Raw genomic sequence first — 21,404 nt, 5'->3', positions numbered from 1 at the left:
TGTGTTGGAAATCCAGAGGCTTGCCTTTTGGTCCTAGTTTTGCAATTAAATGTTCTTAGGCAAGTCACTTCACCTCCCTGTTTCCCCTTCTATACAGTGAAGTAGGTTGGATGCACTCCAAGGTAATTTTGAATGTAGAAAATCGCTAGAGTTAAAACAAAGGACATGCCCTTGCCATGCTTAAAGCACTTCACTAGCTCCCCAGGCTCTAGGATGGAGCCCCAACTTCTGACCATAGCCTACGAGGGCCTTCATGACCTCGTGTCTCCCTCCCCTATGAACAAGCTTGCTATGCCTCAGCTAAAAGGAATCTGATAGTTCCCCAAACTTGCTGTGTTCTCTGTTGCATGTGGCCTTTGCACAAGCTGGACTTTGTGGCTTGGAATGATCTGACCTCCTTTCCCTCCCCCTTCCACACTTTCCCCAGTTTGCTGCCGAACATCTCTCCATCCTTCTGGTATCCGCTTAGATATCACTTCCTCCAAGATCCCTCCATGTCTAGGGTAGCTTTGGGGTAGCCGTCTAAAGGTCCCTGGGCTTCCTCTATGTACCACTTGTTATGCTATGGTGTCATTGGTGACATCTTTGCCTGCATCCCACCATGACAGCATGAGTACAAGTAGCCTGTTATTTTATAGATGAGATATTGAGGACGGTTTTGCTGTTGAAACACAGCTGCTCCATCCTGGGCCATTTAGAAATGCATTCTTCCCCTCACTTGGCTCATTTCCCACAACTTCTAGAGAACTGGTCTCCCTGGAAGGTCAGATGTTGGACACACAACTCGATAGCAAAGAACATTTCATCTTTATTTAAACAAATGCTTTTTACAATAATTTTGGTTAAGGCCTGAGAAGGAGGGTCTGAGTATATTCCAAATGGACTTGGAATGTGAAAACATAGCTGAGGTAATCGGGTCGATGCTGCTGTATTCTCAGGCTAGCACAGGCAGCCCTTTAATCAACCCCACAGAGTGGTTGAGAGCCGGGAATTTGGGAACAGACAGGTTGGTGTCTGTATCACATATCTTGCTCCCCCAAACCATTCCACTCTTCTCACCCTGGAGACTGACCTCTCTACCCTCTCAGGTTTCCTTGTCTTCTGGCTTCCACTTGGGTTTGGTTAACAAGAAGCCCCAGCAGTTGATGGGGTGAAAGAAGGAGAGGGAGTCAGTACATTATTTCTCTGGCTTCCTTCTTTCGATATTGCCTTGGGCGTCCTCTGTCTCTCACTAAAGGTCCTCTTCTGTCAACGCAATCTTCTCCAGGTGATTCTCTGCTTCCACGTTCCAACATCGCTCCCTCCTCTGTTGCTTCAGGCCTAGGGGTGGTAACTGCTCCTTGGCTCTTATTTTCCTCTGGACCCCCTCCTATTCTTCTCTTAAACCTGACCCACGCGGTTTGAAATAGTCCTTTTGTAAATAAGCCCTTAATGTGAGTGTGACATGTTTGGTTCCTAACTGATAAGCTATCTTATTCATCTTATGCTCCTAACACAGTGCCAAGCAAAAGCCAGTGAATACCAACTATTTATGAAATAAATAAAAGGATCTCTGTAACTCCTTCTAACAGTATCTGTACGGTTCTGTTATTTCCCAATGCAACTACACGTCATAACTTGGGGAGAAGCTCAGTCATTGAAGACACACACACACACACACACACACACACACACACACTGCCCATCTCGCTGCATGTAGTGTATGCTTTGTCTCTTCCTCAGAGCAGTGGGCCTCAGAGTGCTGGAAGATTCCAGAGAGAGTAGGGTCTGCAGAATAAATGCTCTGAGAAGCAGATCTGTTGGTCCAACCCCCTTTGGAAGTTTCCTGTCTGGACCATTTGCCAGTGGGAGTGAAGCCCAGAGGTGAGTTCCACAAAGGACTGCCTGGAAGCCACAGGCCTTCTCACCATGCCTAATGGTCCTCTGGTGAATAAACTGGCTCCTGCAGTGGACCTGGGCATTAGGTGGACTGAAACGTACGGCGAGAGCTCAACACACCCAAACTCTAAAAACCCAGCTTTTATTTCACGGGGATTTTAAGAGGAAGGGGAACAGCTATTCATTTCTGTGCAACTGTGACTGAAGAATTCCAAATTAAAATTTCCACATGTCACCCACACAGCAGATGACAGTGAGTGAGTATGAACAATAATCTGGTACTAGGAGCAGGACACAAACCATCTCCAAGTTGGTTTCTCTTCCACCAGCTTTGTCTCTCTCAAATGCACTCACCAGGCCTCTGCCAGAACATATATTTTAAATGCCAGTTTGACTTTCTCTCCTTGCTCAATGACATCTTTTCTATCTACAGGTAGAATTCCAACTCTTTTTGTCTTTTAAAACATAAGTCCTTGCCTAGACTGACAGCCTCAGTTTCAATTTCCCTACCCCTTCTATCATACTTACCCTTGCCAAGCACACACACACACACACCACACACACACACACACACACACACACCCTTTATGCTCCAGCAATGCTAAACTGATTATAGCTTCCCAACACATTCTATTTCCTCTATCCCTCTATCAGGAAAGTATTTATCTTATTTCTGCCCACTTGCTTGTCTTAAAACAAAACAAAACGAAAAACAGAAAAAGACCATAATTCATCTTCAAAACTGAGTCAGACGTTCTATCCTCTGACAGTGCTTCCCAAACATCAATGTGCACTTATGGATCTTATTAAAATGTAGATTCTCATTCAGGGAGTCTCAGGGTGAAGCTGGAGAGTCTGCATTTCCCACAAGTTGGCCATGCTGCTGCTGCTGATCCAGGGACCACACTTTGAGTAGCAAGATTCCAGGAAATTTCCCCTGACATCATATGTGTTTATATGTCTGCCTAAGAAAATTGCGCCTTTCTTGTCTTTGTTTCTGTAGCCCCATAATAGTATATGCGTATCATAAAGACATAGGAACATTTGCTATTTGCTTATTGAGTAAATGTCGAGTGACATATCGTCATTACGTGTCTGTAGAACACGAAACCATGTAACTATTTTTATTTAAGGAAAATTTTTGTTTGTTTGACATTTGGATAAATATGAAATCCATGCCGTGCACACCATAGTTATTAAAACATACAGCTTTATTTGCTGGACCCAACCTTTAACTTTGTATGCTTTACAAAGGGTAAGAGATATCTGTTAACATTTTTATTGTGAACACTAGCACTAACTGTACACTAATAAATATTCAGTCTATGCATATATAAATACATAGTCTCAAAAGGTATAAAAGGCAAAATCTATAAAATGTATCTAGAACCAAAACCTTTTATAAGGGAATTCCCTGTGAACACACATGGCACCATTTTCAAAATGTGAGAGAAAAAACAAACAAACAAACAGGCAGGAAGCCCATTTCACAGGATAGGACATTGGGAGGTAAACTATTGACATACATTCAGTTAAGTCCCCAATGAAGCTGAGCTTGAACATGATAATACCATGCAAGGGGGAGTTTTCTACACCAGATCACAGAAATCAGTCAATTCCAAAGTTTTCCTTCTAGGCTGTATGTTCCAGAAACCATCTCTAAATAAGGGTTCCAGAGAGAATGCACAAAATGCCAGAAAGTACATAGGGATTATTTTTGGATAAGTTGAGTAGAAGATCATCTTCTGAATGATAGAGTTCTATCTTAAGGCTCCCAGATTCATAATAATCATAGTTAAAAGTTATGCATCCGAATGTCCAGCCACAATATGACTTGATTTAGAAAGAGCAGATTGCAACAGCACCCAATAATCTCTCCAAGAGTTTTATCTGAATCTGAACACTGCAGGAAAATGAACTCTCTCTTACATCACGGAAAACTCTTTCCCACCAAGTGTCCAAGAAGACTGTAGCCGGCTCAAAGTTGGAATGATAATTAAAGGAAGCATTTATACGTCTACAGGAGAATTTTTCCATGCTGCTTTGAAGCTCACCTATAAATGGCATCATGTGACATGGCTCTGGTGGGTTGGGTGAACCAAAGGGTTAATTAACTGAGTAAGTCCAAGCTCATTAACTCTGACAAAGGGGAGGCTAAAGATGAGTAAGATCCTATTCCAAGTTGGAGAGCTACAGCGCCAACCACAGTGCTCTAAGCGAGAGCAGCTTCACTTGCTGGTGGCACCAAGTTGGTGTCTTTGTTGGCTTTCTCTGCCTTTCCCCTCTGCTGTATTTTTCTCCTCTGCAGTCCCTTTCATTCTCAGTACAAGGCAGTGTTGAATAGGAATAAAGACATTGTGCGTTGGAGTCAGATTCTAGTGGGCTAGAATCCAGTTCTACACTGCCTAGCTCTGTCACTTTTGGCAGGTCTCCTGGCTTTTTAAAGCCTCAGTTTTACTATCTGTAAAATGGGAATAATAAGACTATCTCATCGGGTTGGTGTGAATGCAAGGTGAACTGAGGTTCTGCAGATAAGGCTTACAGCTCAGCAAATACTCACTTGGCATATTTAAGTGCTCAACCAACAGTCGGCATCCTTGTGCATTTAGAAGCACCCCGCTCAGTGCCTGACTCAGTTTGCATCCAGATTGTTTGAGCAAGAACACACCCCTTGTTCCTCACCCCAAATTTTGGGAGACTTGAAGCCTCAACCTTGAAGTTGCAAATCTCTAGGGCAGGGGTGTCCAAACTGCGGCCCATGATCCATTGTTAATTGGCCAGCAGCAAATTCCAAAAATATATAGTTTACTTAAATAAACCAGGGGAGGCAATACGAGTGAGTGGCCCGGCTGTTTGTGTATTTTACCGAATATGGCCCTTAGTGAAAAACGTTGAAAAATGTTTGGACACCCCTGCTCTGGGGCTTCAAGAGGCTTCAATTGCTGCGCAAGGCCGCCCTGCCCAGCACAATGCTGCCCTCTGTTGATGAGGGAGGAAGAGTGCAGAGAGAGGGGACTGATTCCTGGAGGTGGGGTGAGTGATGACAGAGTCCCCAGTCGGGCTCAGAAGCAACCATTTCCTCCAGATGCCTCCGGAAGCGTTCTATACAGAAGGGGAGGCATAGACACCCGCCTGGCGTGGTACTAAAGGTGAGCCATCGGAGTGGTGACCATCCAAGACCTTTCTCTGTACCAGTTGGTTCCCTACCATCAGATGCCCTCTTTCTGCCCACACACCAGATACCTGATGCTCAAGTCATGGGATTGAAATTGTTCACCTGAGTTCATCATGCTTCCTTCAAGGAGAGAGGTGGCAGTGTACTCTGAGTAAAACCTCATAAAGCTGCTTCTCAGAATATCCGGCCGCTGATGTGAGCAGCTGTTCCATCATCCTCTACAGCAGGAAGCTGTGGCTGACAGCATCACAGCTGCAGAGCTCACTCTTTCTGATCTTAATTAACTCACAGTTGTCCTTGAAAAAGAGTCACGCTCCTTGTTCCTCTTGCCCATATCCTGGGATTCTGTGTTGTTGGGTCAAATAAAAATTCCCCTGACCATAAACTTTATATCCATGTTTAAAATAAAAGTGAAAATGATAATCCAGGGTCCTACCCCATCTCTCCCTTTCTTTAAGAAGTACAAGAAATGTTGCCTGACAGCTGTCAGATTGGGGTTTGTGCGCCACACGAGATAAGAGGCTGGAGACAGCAGGGTGAGAGGACTGGAGTGGTCTGGAGGAAACTGCTCTGGCCCTGCTTCCAGGTCATTGGCTGAGCCTCCCGCATGTGACCCAGTGTCAGCCTGTCAGGGTGCTGCGTCCGTGCAGCTCAGGGACTGGTGCTGCAGGCCAGCTGCCTCTGGGAAGTCCTGGGCTGGTGGCAACTTTTAATGCTCTATGGATGGAGAGCTTTCTTCCCCAACTCAGGATCTGCAGCTGAGTCTGCTAAAGTCACGGTTCTGCAATTTCAACCAGTTGACTCAAAAGTCTGGAGAAAGAAGGCCGGTCTTCTGGTTTCTAGAGAGGGCAGAAAAGAGCTCTGTGAGTTCCTTGTACCTGTGTGTCATAGCTAATTCCAAAGCAAACCAGAATTGAGTAGCAGTTCCCTCTGCTGATTTTAAAATATGCTTCCATACATATTGTATTTGAAGCCATTATGTCTTAGGTGTTAACAGCAGGTATTCTGGACTCATATGGTCTGCTTTTAAATCTCAACTTTTCCACTCATTAGCTGTGTGACCTTGAGCAGGTGACTTAACCTCTTTGAGCCTCAGTTTTGCCATCTGTAAAATGGGGATAATAATAGTATCTATCTCGTAAGATTGTTGTGAGAATTAAATAAAATCATGTATAAAAATGCATCATGAATAAGTGCTAAATAATGCCATAAGAGAAAACATTTAGGTATAAATCTTACAAAATATGTACAGGATCTATATTAGGAAAAATATAAAACTCTAAAGAAAGAAATCAAAGAAGGTCTGAACAAATGGAGAAATATTCCATGTTCATGGATAGTAAGACTTTATATTGTTTAGATGTCATTTCTTCTCAATTTGATCTATAGATTCAACACAGTCACAATCAGAATCCCAGTAAGTTATTTTGTAGCTATTGACAAACAGACCATAAAGTTTATACGGAAAGGTGAAAGATCCAGCATCCCCAACACAATATTGAAAGAGAAACATAAAGTTGGAGGACTGACACCTGACTTCTAGACTTATTATAAAGCTACAATAATCAAGACTGTGATATTAGTGAAAGAATAGATAAATAGATCAATGGGACAGAGTTGAGAGCCCCCAAATAGACCATAGGCCCACACAAATATAGTCAACTGATCTCTGACAGGGAGCAAAAGCAATCCAATGGAAAAAGGTGGTGCTGAAAAAACTGGACAACCACATGCAATACAGTGATTCTAGACACAGACCTTACACCCTTCAGAGTGTGAATCTTAGTAAACTATGGACGTTAGTTAATAATAATGTATCAGTAGTGGTTAATTGTAACAAATGTAGCACACTAACGCAAAATGTTATTAGTAGGGGAGGAGGGTATATGGGAAATCTGTATTATTTGCTCAATTTTTCTGTAAATCTAAAACTTCTAAACAATAAAGTCTATTAATTTTAAAAAATCAATAGAAGACAGTTAAAAAAGAAAGAAGTGCTAAATAAATGTCAGCTATCAAAATTATTATAGTATTTCATCCTTATAATGCAGACTAGATTTGTTTTGTGTCTTTATTTATACCTTCATTGTTTGTTTCTTTGTTTCTGATTATAAATGATTTATGAACTTACAAATCAAGTATCATTTATTTCTCTTACCAGTGAGAAAGAGGAGGTTTAGAGAAGTACCCACGATTAATGACTAAGAAATGGCAACACTGAGACAACGCCAAAGTATTCGATACCTTTTCAACTCTGCCTTGTTACCCTTCAGTGATCTGACTGTGTAGCAACTCCCTACTCAGCAACGTTCAACTGTGGTTGAAATTGAAAATTTCCTAACTCACCAAAAGCCCTCTAAGACACATGCTGATATGGAGCAAGGCATAGTTTGTCCCCAAGCATGGGGACAACTGAGACATCTGGGAGGGTGCATAGTAATTGGTTTCCCTTTCCGAATTGCTGAATGAATAAAATGAACCCTAATTAAGTCATTTTAATATTTTCACAGCACAAGTGAACTTCTGATCCGCAATGCATGGAACCAACTTTATGTACATTCAATGGTTTTGTGATATTACCCAATTTTTTTTCCCTCAGAAGTATTGAAGTATTGCCATAGGCTTCACTCCCTCTTTCTCTCTGACAATTACGGTATGTTGATGACTTGTGACATTGTGCAGAAAATCGAATGATAATTAAGGTTATTGCCAGCTCTTTTAGGCGTAGGGAACTTCTCTAGTTAATAGATACTCAGTCACATTCCTGCTAATCCATTTTATTCATCCCTCCTGCCGCATCCTCTGAAAGGATTCCTTTCTCTAGGGAAGGGGGCCGACCCTGAAGTTGTAGCTTGTAAGTTGTTGCAGCGCAAACCACTTCCTTCACCGACCTCTTTCCAGCAATGATTCATGATCTGGTAGATATGCGAGGAGGCCAGCCGAGGCTTGTATAACCGAAACCCGGTAGTGATGTCTTCCACCACCTCGGAGTTGCTTCTGTTTTCATATGGGATTTTGCCTTCGCTGAAGATTTCCCACATCAGCACACCTAGGAGAAACAGGGAGCACAGCACAGCTAATGCTAAAGTTCACAAAGAGCAAAGAAATAAGCCTCTGTCTAGAAATCACAGAATCACATTAAGATTCAAGTCCCTACCTCCAGGCCGTACAATATCAAGTCACAAATTGTGAGTTTTAAAATATAAATTCCATTTGATGTTTTAAAATACTGAGCAGACCAAGCAAATCACATCTGGAGGTTGTCCATGTTTGACCTCTGATTTAATCCCTTTTCTTCTGCTGCATGAAGCACAAATGTCACACCCAGCTTTATTGTGTGCTAATCATTCATAGGATGTCAGAGTGGGACAAGAGCTTGCAGATCACCTAACCCAGTGATTTTTCAAAGCATATTCCAGAAAACCTCCGGGCAGAATTTTTCAAAGTATGATCTCTAAAATGTCTGAATAAGTATCACCTCAGAGCTTTGTTCAAAGGGTAGATCCTGGGCCCCACACCCAGACCATTGGATCAAAATTTCTAAGGGATTCTCAGAGTTTTAGAAATTTGGAATCTAACTAAATAAGACTGTTTAGCTCCCCAAGATGCCAGGCTTTCTAGTGAGATTTCTATGGAAAAGGGGGATCTGCTGCTCAAAGCTGGTTTGAAAACAATTGCTTCCATGCAAACCTTGTAACACATTGATGAGTAAGGCCCAAAGAGATTACTTGACATGCTTAAAAAAAGAGCAAAGTTAATCAGGGCAAAAACCTTAAAATGAATGGCAAAGTCCAATGGCCTTGAGGCAGGCATCAAGCTCTAAGACCATCCAGATTTCTGTTTCTCAGGCTTGCCACCTCAGTGTTCTCTACCTTTCTACTCTGCTTCCATCAGTCATTCTCATCTTCGGACACCTGGATGACACATCCGAGGCAGGAATGCACTTTAGCTAATCCCTCTAATTATGACATGCAGCAGAAAATTTCCAGGTTGACCATCTGTGGCAGAATAAATCCTACTCAGAGTCAGTAGGTGAAGGTGCCAAAGTGGCCACGGCAGCGAACATCTCTTCATGGGTCCCCCAGCTTGGTGCAATGTGACCAGCTGCATCACCCACAGAGAGTGGCTACATATCAGCCCTACCCTTCCTAGTTATACCCACGGGGGAAAGGAGAATCTTCTGAGATTGCTCTACTGCAGTTTCGTTTCTTCCCAGTTTATCCTGTAACTTAAATTTGGCCAACAAAGTCATAGCTAGGCCTGTTGAATAGGGGAACTGCTTTAAGGACTACTTCAGAAGGACTCAAAATTAACGAACCACTTGCTTGTTGGAAACAGAAATTCTAAAACGCTGGAGAAGACTTAAAAACTAGTTCTTCTTCTAAGAGATTTAATTAGTCAGCTTCTCCCTGATTTCTACTACTAGTCAATCCGTTTGACAAACCTTCCCGTCATACAGAATGGCAAAATCAAACTGCAACCTGTTCCTGTCCAAAGTATGATCCTTCTCGGAATCCAAATCAAAGAGGTGGTCTGGCATATTTTCGTGCACCCTTGAGGGTACACAGACTATGGCTTAGGATGTCAAGTGACAAGACCGGCAAGAATATTTACTACTTCATGCTGCGCCAACATCATTCATTCTGCCTTTCATTCAGGCCCATTTGCACTTATTAGAAATTCTAATTTCTTATCAGGGCCTGCCAACTTCATTGCCTGCTGTTCTCCCACTCAGACAGTGTCTCCATTTTGTACTCGCTGGTTCCTCTGCCAGGGACACTGTTCCCTGGACCTTCAAATGGGCACCGTTCGCCCTCATCATTCAGGCCTCTGCTCAAGAGTCACCTCCTCAGAGAGGTCTTCCCAGGTCATGTACTGAAAATAGACCCTCCGTCCATCCCAGTCACTCTCTAACCCATACGTTTTGTTTTATTCGTGTCACTTACTTACCACCGCCTGATTTTATCTTACAGACGTATCTATTAGCTTGTTGACATAATTGTGATCAGTCTCCCCTAAAATTTAGCTCCAAGAGAGTAGGAGTCTTTCCTATCCTACCCACCACTGGATTGTGAGCACCTGCACTAGCCCCTGGCATATAGTAGATGCTCAATAAATTATTGTTGAATGAATGAGTAAATGCTTATTGAGGGTTAAGTGTGGGAATATAGTTCTGGACACGATATGGTCCCTGCCCTCAAGGGACTCATATGCTAATCTCCTGACTCCTCCTGATTTTGATCTCACAGTAGCTGTCACCAGAATCCCAAATTCCCCCTCTCATTTTTACCCCCATCCCCCGCCCATTTCAAAGATCTCCAAGAACAAATACAATAATGAGGGCCCCTTCATACTTTTCACAGCTGTTATTACACACGGACCACCCGTGGAACTTTCTCACCATCCAGAGTTCAGGGCAGAGCTGGCCCTGCAGCTCGCCCTAGTCCCAGATCACATGGGTGTGGGGTCAGGATGACACTCACCGAAGGACCACACATCTGACTTGCTGCTATAGCGACTGAAAGAGAAGACTTCCGGAGATGCCCACTTCACTGGGAATTTGGTGCCTGTAGAACTGGTGTATTGGTCATCAAGGACAAACCTGTGGAGAGAGTGGAGAGAGGATCTCCAAATGTTCCGGGGGCCTGCATCCCATTCCAGAGACCGCACCAGCACCACACCCCCGAATTACCTGGTCATTCCAAAGTCCGACACCTTGATGACTTGGTTTTCTCCCACTAAACAATTTCGGGCAGCCTGGAGAGGAGACAGTCCAACAAAAGGGAGAGAGAAACTGTTGGTGGACAAGCAGTAATTAAGGAGCCACCTACTCGTATAATCATGGCCTTTGCTTTTCTGTGTCCTTGTAGAAGGGAATTGAGGAGCTATGTAAACATTAATTAAACTTCACAAGTGCGTGGTGGAAGTTAGCTAGGAAGTTGAATGTGTAAGATACTTTCTCAGGCTTGCTCTTTTATCCTCATTCCTGGGATCCTAATGAGAAGAGAAATCTATGGTGTTGGCTAAACAATGATATGGCCTAACACAACCTGATGAGATGAAAAATGCTAACATTAGGAAGGACACGAAGACACTGTCGCTCATTTGACTAAAATCAGGATGTTTTGAGGTTGCTAAATCTCTTGCAACTTCTCAAAAGGGAGAGTGCTTGGCCCCTCATCAGTACCACAGAATGTTGCTTTGAAAGAGTCCTTAGTGACAAAAGACCATAGAGTCTCAAATTTTAACGTGCCTATAATCCCACGGGGGGACATGTTAAAATGCATATTCCTGAGCCCCAACTTCCAGGGATTCTGAGGATGGTTTAAAATCACCCCAATATGATTCCGGTAGATGTTAGAACAACACTTTGAGACAAAATGCTTGTCGACTTCCCTCATTTTACGAGGAGGAAACAGAGGCACAGAGAAGTGGAAAAGAAGAGGCTGTTAGTTTCATTTTGGAAGAATGTACACTGAATCTCAGAGGATGAAAGTCAGAGGTCGGGGTGTGATTAGAGCCCAGGTCTGAGTCCTCATGAAATACTTTCCCACTGGGACATCCCTACGTGGGTGGAAGCAAGAAGTTGGGAGGGAAAGGGAGCTGGTCTATGACTTGCTATTGACAAACGCGTCCCCAGTCTCAGTAGCTGTACATTTTGGTGGCCATGCTCCTCCATCTTGGACCTGCAGGGGGTTGCCCTGCGCACTCTTACCAGGTCTCTGTGGATGACACATGCCTCTTCCAGGTAGGCCATGCCCTCGCACACGTCCAGGCACATGCCCAGCAGGGTCTCTGCCGCAAAGAGTCCACGCTGGTTGCGCAGGTAGTCTGACAGGCAGCCGTGCTCCATGAATTCAAACACCAGGCAGATGGGGGCCTGCTCCAGGCACACCCCATAGAGCTGGACCAGTTTGGGGTGAGAGAGTTTCCTGGAAGAAAAAGGGGTGAAATGGTCCAAACTCAGACTCCGAAAAATGCATCAACCCCCACCCCCGCCACAAAAAAAAAAAAAATCTATCATTTGAGCTGAGACCTAAAGAAGAATGGCAGGGAGTCAGCTGGTATATGTGAGGACAAAGGGAGGCCAGTGTGGCTGGCATATCTGGGACTATAGGAGAGATGGGTAGGAGGTGAGATTGGAGAGTGGGAGGGGCCAGACCATGACAGGCCTCGTAGACCCTGGCGAGGAGTATGACTTTATTCTCCACACCATAGGAAGCCATCGCTGGATCTGAGGAGGGAGGTGGCATGATATGACACCAGAGTGGCACAGAACATCCTTTCCCCAAGGCATCTGGGCGTCCCCTTGTTTTGGCCACTCACATCATGACTTCGGCCTCCTCTATGAAGTCCTCTTCCGACATAGCTCCTTCCTGAATGGTTTTGATGGCCACCTTGTCCTTGTTGAGCCAGTAGCCAAGGTGCACCAAGCCGAACTGCCCGCTGCCAACCTCCTGCACAAAAGTGAGCTCCGAGGGATGAATCACCCATTTCCCTGGAGGGGGAGAGAGGGTTTCCCAGGGTTGGCATGCAGTAGCTATGAGGTATAGAGCTACCAGGAGATTGCATAGCCCAACGTAGAATGTTAGCCTTTTGGCAATATTACCCCAAGATGGCAAAGGTATAAGCCCTAGGTTTAGAACTAGCATAGATAGATCAAATTATTATCTTTTTTCCCAAATGATAACATAGGATATGCGTTTAAACCATGAAAAATGTATGTAGGGAAGGTTACATGGAAAGAAGAAGGAGATGGCATGAATCAAGATATTAAAGAAGTAAATACAAGGTTCCTTGTAAGGTCCCAACCATTTTCTATAGCTGATTGAAACATTTTCATTGTCATTTTTCATACAGAGCAAATTTCTTTTGAGCTGATCAGTCACTCATTCATTTACCCATCAAGAGGACCTACTATGTACACAGCACTCTGCGAGGCCTTAGTAGGGATTGGGAGTAAAGAGGTGGATTCCTAGAGGACCAGTGCAGAGGTACCAGCCAGCACACACCTGGCACCTAGTAGGCTCTTTATAAATGTTAAGAAACACCTAAAAGGGCTCTGAATCTCTGTTTGCACACTGACAGAATGAGTGGGTTCATGAGATAACCTCTGAGACCCCATCCAGCATGGGTACATAAGGGTTCTACAGTTATGAGAATCACCTTATTTTTCTAAGGAGCCTAAAGAGGCATTTTCCTTTCCTGACCCTTGGCCTAGTACCACAAACAGCTCGATTTCTACCTGTTTGAGGCTGAGACGCAACCAAAAACAGTATTGAGTATACACCATGTGCCCGGGATGGTGCTGGTTAAGGATGGGAGTCCATGGCAAGTAAAGCATTCCCCTCTGACCACCTGTATCAAAATCACCTAGGACACTTATTTAAAAGGCAGACTCCAGGACCTCACTCTCAGGGATTGTTTTGGTGTGTTGGGGAGGTTCCAGGAGTTAACATTATTAAGAAGTATCCCAAATGACTTTGATACACAAGAACCAGCAGCCTAGGAGACACCAAATGAAAACTGCACAACCTTGTCAACCAGTACTGTTTGGACCAGGGGATGCAAAGTCATTGCCTTTGAATTCCAGGCAGATAATCACAAGTGGGTTGTTACTGTTCCACAGTATAAGAAGGGATAGCAGGGCCTGTGGCACTGGAGATGCAAGCCCTGCCTAAAGGCATTTAAAAAATAATTAACGCTGTGCTATGCAAACAAATACTTCTGGATGCTGCCAGCTTATAGCTCTTGCAATGGACCCATACCCAGCCAACTACATGTTACAGAGAGCTTCTAGAGGATAAGTGGATATGCAGTGCTAAGGTGTACTTTTCTAATAGCCTTTAGTAGAGTGCTTTGTACAAAGTAGGCACTCCATAAGCACTTCACTGATGAACTCTTAACTAAAACCAATGGACATTGATTTGGCCTAGATGCGTACATATGCGCATATGTACACCTCTCTTACTCACACACATTGTAAACGTTCATTGGTGCACACCATCTCCAGGTACACAGTGTATCTGGCTAATGTTACTTTAACTCTGCAGAAGAGTTTGGTTCATCGAAAGCCCATTCAGATTTGCTCTAGACTTTTAGGGACCTGAGTTCCAGTGCAAATGCATGACATTGTGGAATGGACAGCTCACCGTATCTCAGCCCTGCTGTCACCGGGGCTTTCTGCCTCCAGGAACAAACCGGGTAGCGAAGTCGCGTGACCAGGCCTGAGTTGATTACAAAGCAAAAAGGCTGTGGTTAGAGCTTTATTGGAGCAATTGTCTAAGTTAAGTCACCAGGAACAAATATAACTTAGTGCAAAATCTGCTCTGGAAAACACATCCCGAAGCCCAATCCCTGAAATTATACCTTCTCTTAAAAAAGACATAAACACAGGTGGGCAGGGGGTGAAATGCCACACTTCCCACAGTGAATTTGCTAAAGGAAAACATGTAACATAATCAAATATTGGGCGTCCTTTGCTATGTGCATATTTCGTTACGATTGAAGGTCAGCTTATCTGACATGAAGAAAGCAGGCTGGGTGTTTGTCACTTTCCTCCAAGTTCCTGTGTGAGGGTCCCCCTCTTGTCCTTCAGAACTCACCTCCGCCGTTGTGCTGGTGGTAATTGATGAGGAGAGGGATGGAATCAAACACGTACTTTTCAGCCACATAGTAGCGCTTGGGATTGTCATTTGTTTCTTTGATGTGATAGTGCTTTATACAGGGGTTGTTCTCACTTAAACAAATGAAATATAAATGCAGTGATTATTAGGAAACAATGTTTAGACACAGAAATGGTGACTGGCATCGGATTCCTATCAGCTTTGTTTTTTACCCTCTTACAAGGGTGGCAGATACATTTCAACCTGTGTCAGTCTTGACTGGACAGCCCTGGGTGCCGTGTTAAGGATTCTGAGGCGGCATCTGGATCCAGTTAGTCAGCACCGTGATGTTTCTTCCACAGCCACAAAATGGGGAATAGTCTCATGCAGGCTACATGTTTGCCTTCCCTGCTCTATGGGTGTAACTAATTATCAGCATATGTTGAGGCCCCTTCCTCCTTATTTGACTTTGTCCAGCAAAGAGTTAACAAAGCAGCCCTGACTGCTATTCTGAGAAAGGACTGCTTGCAAGATTGGCCCTTGGGGTGGCTTCGGACAACCTGGATTTGGGGAGGTTCTCACCATTCTCTAGCTGATAAGAGTGGCTTCCTATGTTTGTATAAACCATGTGGTTTATGCTCAATGCCTGCTTTTCTTCTGGGAGTCTGGAATTTTGCTATGTGCTGGGCAGAGGGTACCTATATGACCATCCCCTGATGATAAAAAAATCCTGGGACATTGAGTCTCTCAAGAGCCTCCCTGGTGACAACACTTTGCTCCTGCTGTCACAACTTATTCCTGGAGGAAGTAAGCATGTCCTGTGTGCACCACAGGACCAGGATTCTTGAAAGCGTGTGTTTGATTTCCTCTGGGTTTTGCTCCATACGCCTTTTCCCTTTGCTGATTTTGCTTTGTATCCTTTCACTGTAATACATCTTAGCCTTGAGCACAACTATATGCCGAGTCCTGTGTCTTCCTAGTGACTCACCGAACCTGGGAGTGGTCTTGGGGACCCCCAACACAGCTCTATTCCTCACTCCTTTTCCTCTGACCTTATGGAGTTCCCGGTCACTCTGATCACTGTCACCTGTGCAGGGCAGAGGCACTGCACTGGGTCCTTCCCCATCCCTGGCAGCGCCCTTCCTCGGGCCACCTCTCTAAACCCTGCCCTTGCACCGCGTCTTGCTCATGTCCACTGTCCTCCAACAAGGATTCCCTGAGGACCCCTCAATAATTCTTTTTCTCTCTTTTCTTAATTCTTTCTCGACTTTGGTCATGGCCAAACTGTTTAGTTCTGACTAAATCTCTAATTAGAAGAGAATTCAAGATCTGACTAGGCTCTTAGACATAATTTTACAGAGAAGGAAACTGAGGTCAGGGGAGGGGCAGACAACCAGCGAGCGTGTTGCAGGCAGCGGGCTGGAGTAGGAATGGGGCTTGACCTCACGGGCGCCACTGCTTCAGGGAGATGCCAGAAGCTCTCTGAGCTTCAGCTTCTTCTGTGTGAAAGGACTGTAGTAACACCTGCCTGCAGGGCTTATTGGGCTTGGAAATGGTCTGTCAAGTTTTGGCGCATAGTAAGGACTCAATAAATGGTAGGTAGCTTTATTAGCTAGATTTCAGGTCTTCTTATTTCCAATCAGAAGTGTTATTATGATATTATCTTACGTAATTAATGATAAACTCATCAAATACAGGGCCGGATATTTGATTTCTTTAGAGTTCTGCACTCAGGGACGCTAACAGGGAAGAGCACCTGGCACCCAGTCCCAGCTTTGTCTGTCACTCTTTCCAGCCAAATAACTACAGTTATGGCCTTCATCTCTCTGGCCTTGGTTTTCTCAGAGAGATCAGGGGACCCATGTCACTCCCAGCGACCGCTCTACCTCTGGCCCTGTCTGATGTGGTTGTGTGTGTGCCGCCTTCCTCGCCCATCTGGGTTAACATCATACCTTACTATGGCCTTGGTGAAAACAGATACGGTGTACGTTCCTGGAGTCCTGGAATCTCGGACCATGAAGGCTCCTTCTTTGCCCTGGAATGGTTAACAAGAACGGAAGGTTAGTGATCCCAGGAAACCAGGCTCATGTACCCAGCCCCACTTTCTTGCCTGTGCGTGGAGGAAATACTGCAGGCCAGCTTGGCTTAGAGCAGGCAGACAGCAATACCGGCAACTGTTTCAGATGTTCCTTCTGAGCTCTGGCCCTGCCTGGGTCAGAGACTATTCTAGTGATGACACAAGCAGTGAATGAAGACAGACACAAGCTCGGCCCTCCTGGAGCTCACCCATCCCAGACTCACTCCAGATATGGTCCAACCCTCACTACAACACTGCAATCTACATATTACTGTTTTCAATGTCCTGATGAGGAGACTGAATGTCAAGAGTACTTGAGTGACGTTCTTGTGACCCACAACGAGTCCGTGGCAGACCTGGGATTGCAAATCTGAATGGCATGTGAGCAAAGCCCGTGCTCTTTCTACTACTCCATGATGCCTCCATTCAACAAATCTTAGAAGCCACTTCTCCACTCCCCAACAAGGGCAGAAAGCGTTCTGTCCTGGAAGTTTCATTCGTTCCTTAATGAGAAGACATTTTTTTTAGGCCCTTTCCAAAGTGCTGATTTTGCTGTATGGCAAAGGAGAAAGAACATGAAGCTTCCGGTTGCATGAGGGAAGTGGAGAGAAGGGAAAGCCCCCAAAATGTACACTTTATGCCCCCTGACAATTTCGCTAGCACTGATGAGAATAGTACAAGTAAGTGGATGCACCAGTGTATTCATTCCTGGTGGGAACTTTAACATCTTAACTCTGTTTTGAGTACTTCATGTCTAGTGCTCTGTTCCCTGTAAATCTATGCTGGTAATATTTGCAAAATCCATTCTTATGGTTTATTTAATTAACCTAGACATAGTGAGGGCCTTACGTGAAGGTCAGAGAGAGACAGGAGCCCTGTGTGGTGAGCATACACTTGTAGACTATAGAGAGAGGTATATGCAATTTAGAACAACACAAGCCCCTCGATCCCCCAAATCTAAAGGTGTGTGTCTGCACATGAAAATCATGCACACAGATGGCCATGCTAATTGTTTGACTCTAGAATCTCAGAGTTGGAAAGGACCATATAAAGATTAGCCCAAGGTTATCCCAACCTCAGCACGATTGACATCTGCAGCCCCGTAATTCTTTGTCGTAAGGGGCTGAGCTGTGGTTTATAGGATGTTTAGCAGCATCCTTGACCTCTAACAACTGGGTGCCAGAATATGTCAAATATTCCCTGGGGGACAAAATCATCCCTGGCTGAGGGCCACTGATCTGGCCTAACTCCTTAAAACCCAGACTTTGTGGATTATCACCATTACTGGAACCATCTAAAGCACAAAAACAAGACATAACAAAACAGCAACAGCAAACAGCTGACTATGCTTCACCCCAAATCGATGTACTCAGGGTCTCCAGGACTGGGACCCTGGGACCTGAACTTTTTGAAAGCTTGCCATGTGATTCTTCTAGACACCTAAGTTTGGTCTCCACCAACACAACGGAACACGCAGCTCTTATTTATAACAATCTGACGAGCAGTCTCTGCCTCTCAAAAGAGCGCTAATAATTAGGAAGCTCATTCTTGCACAGAGACATAATCTGCTTTCTCGAACTTGGCCATAAACCTGCAAGGTGTATATGAGGCAGGTGGAGGACAATTGGCCCTTCCATTGTTGTGCATTCTTGCCAAACCTATAATTTACCACATAAACTTTGTGAAACTCCCCAAACTCTTCTTATCTCTGCTGGGAGTTTCAAGAGTCTATTTTGAAATTTGAGGGGGTCAGAGGGTGGGGGAATTGGACGAAGGGGGACAAAAGGTACAACCTTCCAGTTATAAAATAAGTAAGTCCTGAGGGTATAATAGCAACTATAGTCAATGATATTGTAATGTAGATTTAAAAGTTGCTAAGAGAGCAGATCTTACAAGCGCTTATTATTAGAAAAATAATTGTAACTATGTGTGGTGATGGGCATTAACGAAACTTATCACGGTAATCAGTTTGCAACATATACATATATCAAATCATGGTGTTGTACAACTTAAACTTGTACAATGTTATATGTCCATTTTATCTCAATGAAACGGGGAAGAAACAAAGAAAGACATTTGGAGCTGAGCAGGCCTCTGTTGTTCGGCCGTGGCTTCCCTTTCCCCAACACAACGAGCTTGGGCAGCCCTAGCAGCTGCCTGAAAACAGAGGGAGAATCCAGGAAAATGCAGAAAGCTACTACATACCTTTGTCTAAGGTGTTCTGAAACAGTCCTAGGATTCTGTCTTTGTACACGCAGAGTTTACTCTAATAATTTTGTATTTCGTGATTTTTTTTTTTAATTTAAGAAAATGAGTTATAGATCTTTCTGGAACAATAGTGCAATCTTGTGCCTATGGTGGCTCCTACATTCTCTGCAATGTGCTCCATGCAGAATCTTGGACATGGTGAGGACAGAGGACAGCTGACAATGTTCTTATTTCTCTTTTCAGATATAAATGTAAACGGTTTATCCAATCATGTATTAATGACCCCTTTTAAGTTTCGCTTACAGACCGACCTTTAAAAAAATTTGATTTTTCAAAAATCATATTTTTTCCCCCTTTGGGATCAGCAGTTTTCTGAGGTGTTTTTTGGGACACCAAACATCCCAGATTAGTTCATTCAATTTTAAAATCGCTTCTGAGACATAATTTCTGTACCGTGAAATTCTCCCATTTTTACTGTACATTTTCAATGATTTTTAGTAAATTTATAGAGTTGTGTAACCATCATTACAACCTAATTTTACAGCATTTCTATGACTCCAGAAAGACACCTCAGTCTCATTTGCACCCCTGCCATTCTAATGTGTTTTCCGTCTCTAGAGATTTGCCTATTCTAGGCATTTCATATAATGAAATAATATAATATGTGGTCTTGTGTGTCTGGCTTCTTTCTCTTAGCATATTGTTTTCAAGGTTCATCCAAGTTGTAGCATGTTTCAGTCCTTCATCCCCTTTTATGGCTGAATAATAGTCGATTGTATGACTATGCCACACTTGATTTATCCGTTCTTCAGTGGATGGACATTTGGGGTGTTTGCACCTTTTGGCTATTGTGAATAGTGAATTTGTGCCTGATTTCTTTATCCCCACATCATGTGTGTGATATTCATCCACATCTTTCGTGCAGCATGGATTGTCTTCAAAATTTCTCCGCTTTTGCCAGATAGTGAAGTTTTTGCTCTTGCCTCATTGAAATGTGATGGGTTAAACTCAGGACAGGAAGAAACAAAACTTCAATAGAGTCAGACTTTATCTGCATATGTAACTTATTCTAAAGGGGAAGAAACAGACCAAACAGACCAGAAGTTTACCAATTGTCTTGGGAAGAGGGGAGTATGAACGTCTCCTTCTATTTAATTCAGAGTGTTTTGTTGATGTTATTCTTTCAAAGAAGCCATTGGGTTTTATTGTTGTTATTGTTGGTTTATTTTTGGAAAAAAAAAATTATAGTCGGACTAGGGCCCAACTATTAACAAGAGCAACTAATCCAAAGACATGAGCCAAGGAGAGGTAAGGTTTGTAGTCAGCTCTGCTGGGTACAGGAGGTTCAGAGCTCTTCCTCTATCATGGTGGCTCTAGGTGACATTCAGTGATGGTGACAGGTTTGGGGCTGCTCAGCCCAGAGTCCTGAGGAAAAGGAGGCATCCAGCATGTGCCTTACCATCTACTTCCTGCGAGGGGCTCCAAGAAAGTCACAACCACCAAGAACGTTGGAGCCTAAAGGGTCTTGGCTCGTATAGTCACCATGCCAGGGGGCGCTGACTGACCTGACCTGTACAGTGCAGCTGGGGAGGGAGGGAGCTTGCTCCCATGGGACATTTTCAAGGTCTCAATTTACCTTGGACTGCTTTATCTAAAAAAATAAAAGAAACAGGCAATAATACCAAAAACAATTATGCCAAGGAGGTGAAATATATAAATGGGAAATATAAGGATGGGAGAATAGAATTTAGCTCATATATTTCCTTATTAACTGTGTGTGTGTGTGTGTGTGTGTGTGTGTGTGTGTGAAGCATCCCGGCTCTAGTCCAGCCTATGGCATTGCTTCACACTCTGAACTTGACTCTCAGAGCTTTATTCGCCTATAACACAAAAGGGATGAGCCAGATGTTCTTTAAAGGGAATTCTCACTCTAACTGTCTATAATCCTGTGAATTCCAGATATTTCCTGATTAAATGTATGAGCTTCAGTTTCCAGTGCTGTAAGATGACCTTTGTAAGATTGCTGAGAGAATTAAAATGCAGAGAACAGTTCCTGGAACGTGATACCAGAACAAGGACGATTGGTGCTGCCATCGCCATTATCATCACGTGCTGTGGTGTACCATCTGTTGGAAGTATTAAATCCACTGTCTGCCTTCAGCTGAGACTTGTCAATGTGTTAGGAGTCTGTTTCTTTCTGTCCATATGATTTGAAGGTGATCTTACAGAAGCTCATTTTGACAGACAGGGTCGGTTATTGCAAAAAAGATGGACTGACAATTCATAGCCTTGTCACACTGCATTTTACTCTCAGAATACCTGACATATAGCCACTCTTTATTCTGGAGATGGTTCTTTCCTTCTCTTGAAACAAACCCAACATTAAATCAACGTTGCATCTTTGACTAAAGACGTCTTAGAATCATGGAAATATGATAAACCAATGTGTTAGATAAGGCTC

The 21,404-nt window shown here is 43.8% G+C and overlaps 1 protein-coding gene across 1 annotated transcript in view; it reads right to left on the bottom strand.

Moving 5' to 3' along the window:
• Positions 1 to 2,978: 2,978 nt before the first annotated feature.
• ITK (IL2 inducible T cell kinase) overlaps positions 2,979 to 21,404 on the bottom strand; it is a 56,013-nt gene continuing 37,587 nt past the window's right edge. Inside the window, exons 9-17 of the mRNA XM_019740282.2 lie at positions 16,611 to 16,693; positions 14,659 to 14,792; positions 14,206 to 14,280; positions 12,380 to 12,551; positions 11,769 to 11,985; positions 10,746 to 10,810; positions 10,537 to 10,655; positions 7,945 to 8,102; positions 2,979 to 5,892 (exon numbers count right to left, since the gene is read on the bottom strand). Of these exons, the coding sequence (XP_019595841.2) occupies positions 5,827 to 5,892; positions 7,945 to 8,102; positions 10,537 to 10,655; positions 10,746 to 10,810; positions 11,769 to 11,985; positions 12,380 to 12,551; positions 14,206 to 14,280; positions 14,659 to 14,792; positions 16,611 to 16,693 (1,089 nt within the window). The 3' untranslated portion in view covers positions 2,979 to 5,826. The remainder of the gene's footprint in view (positions 5,893 to 7,944; positions 8,103 to 10,536; positions 10,656 to 10,745; positions 10,811 to 11,768; positions 11,986 to 12,379; positions 12,552 to 14,205; positions 14,281 to 14,658; positions 14,793 to 16,610; positions 16,694 to 21,404) is intronic.

Source organism: Rhinolophus sinicus, linkage group LG10 (genome assembly GCF_036562045.2).
Source record: "Rhinolophus sinicus isolate RSC01 linkage group LG10, ASM3656204v1, whole genome shotgun sequence".
Taxonomy (NCBI): domain Eukaryota; kingdom Metazoa; phylum Chordata; class Mammalia; order Chiroptera; family Rhinolophidae; genus Rhinolophus; species Rhinolophus sinicus.
Note: the sequence above shows the minus strand (reverse complement) of the source record. Positions and strands in the feature narration are given on the sequence as shown.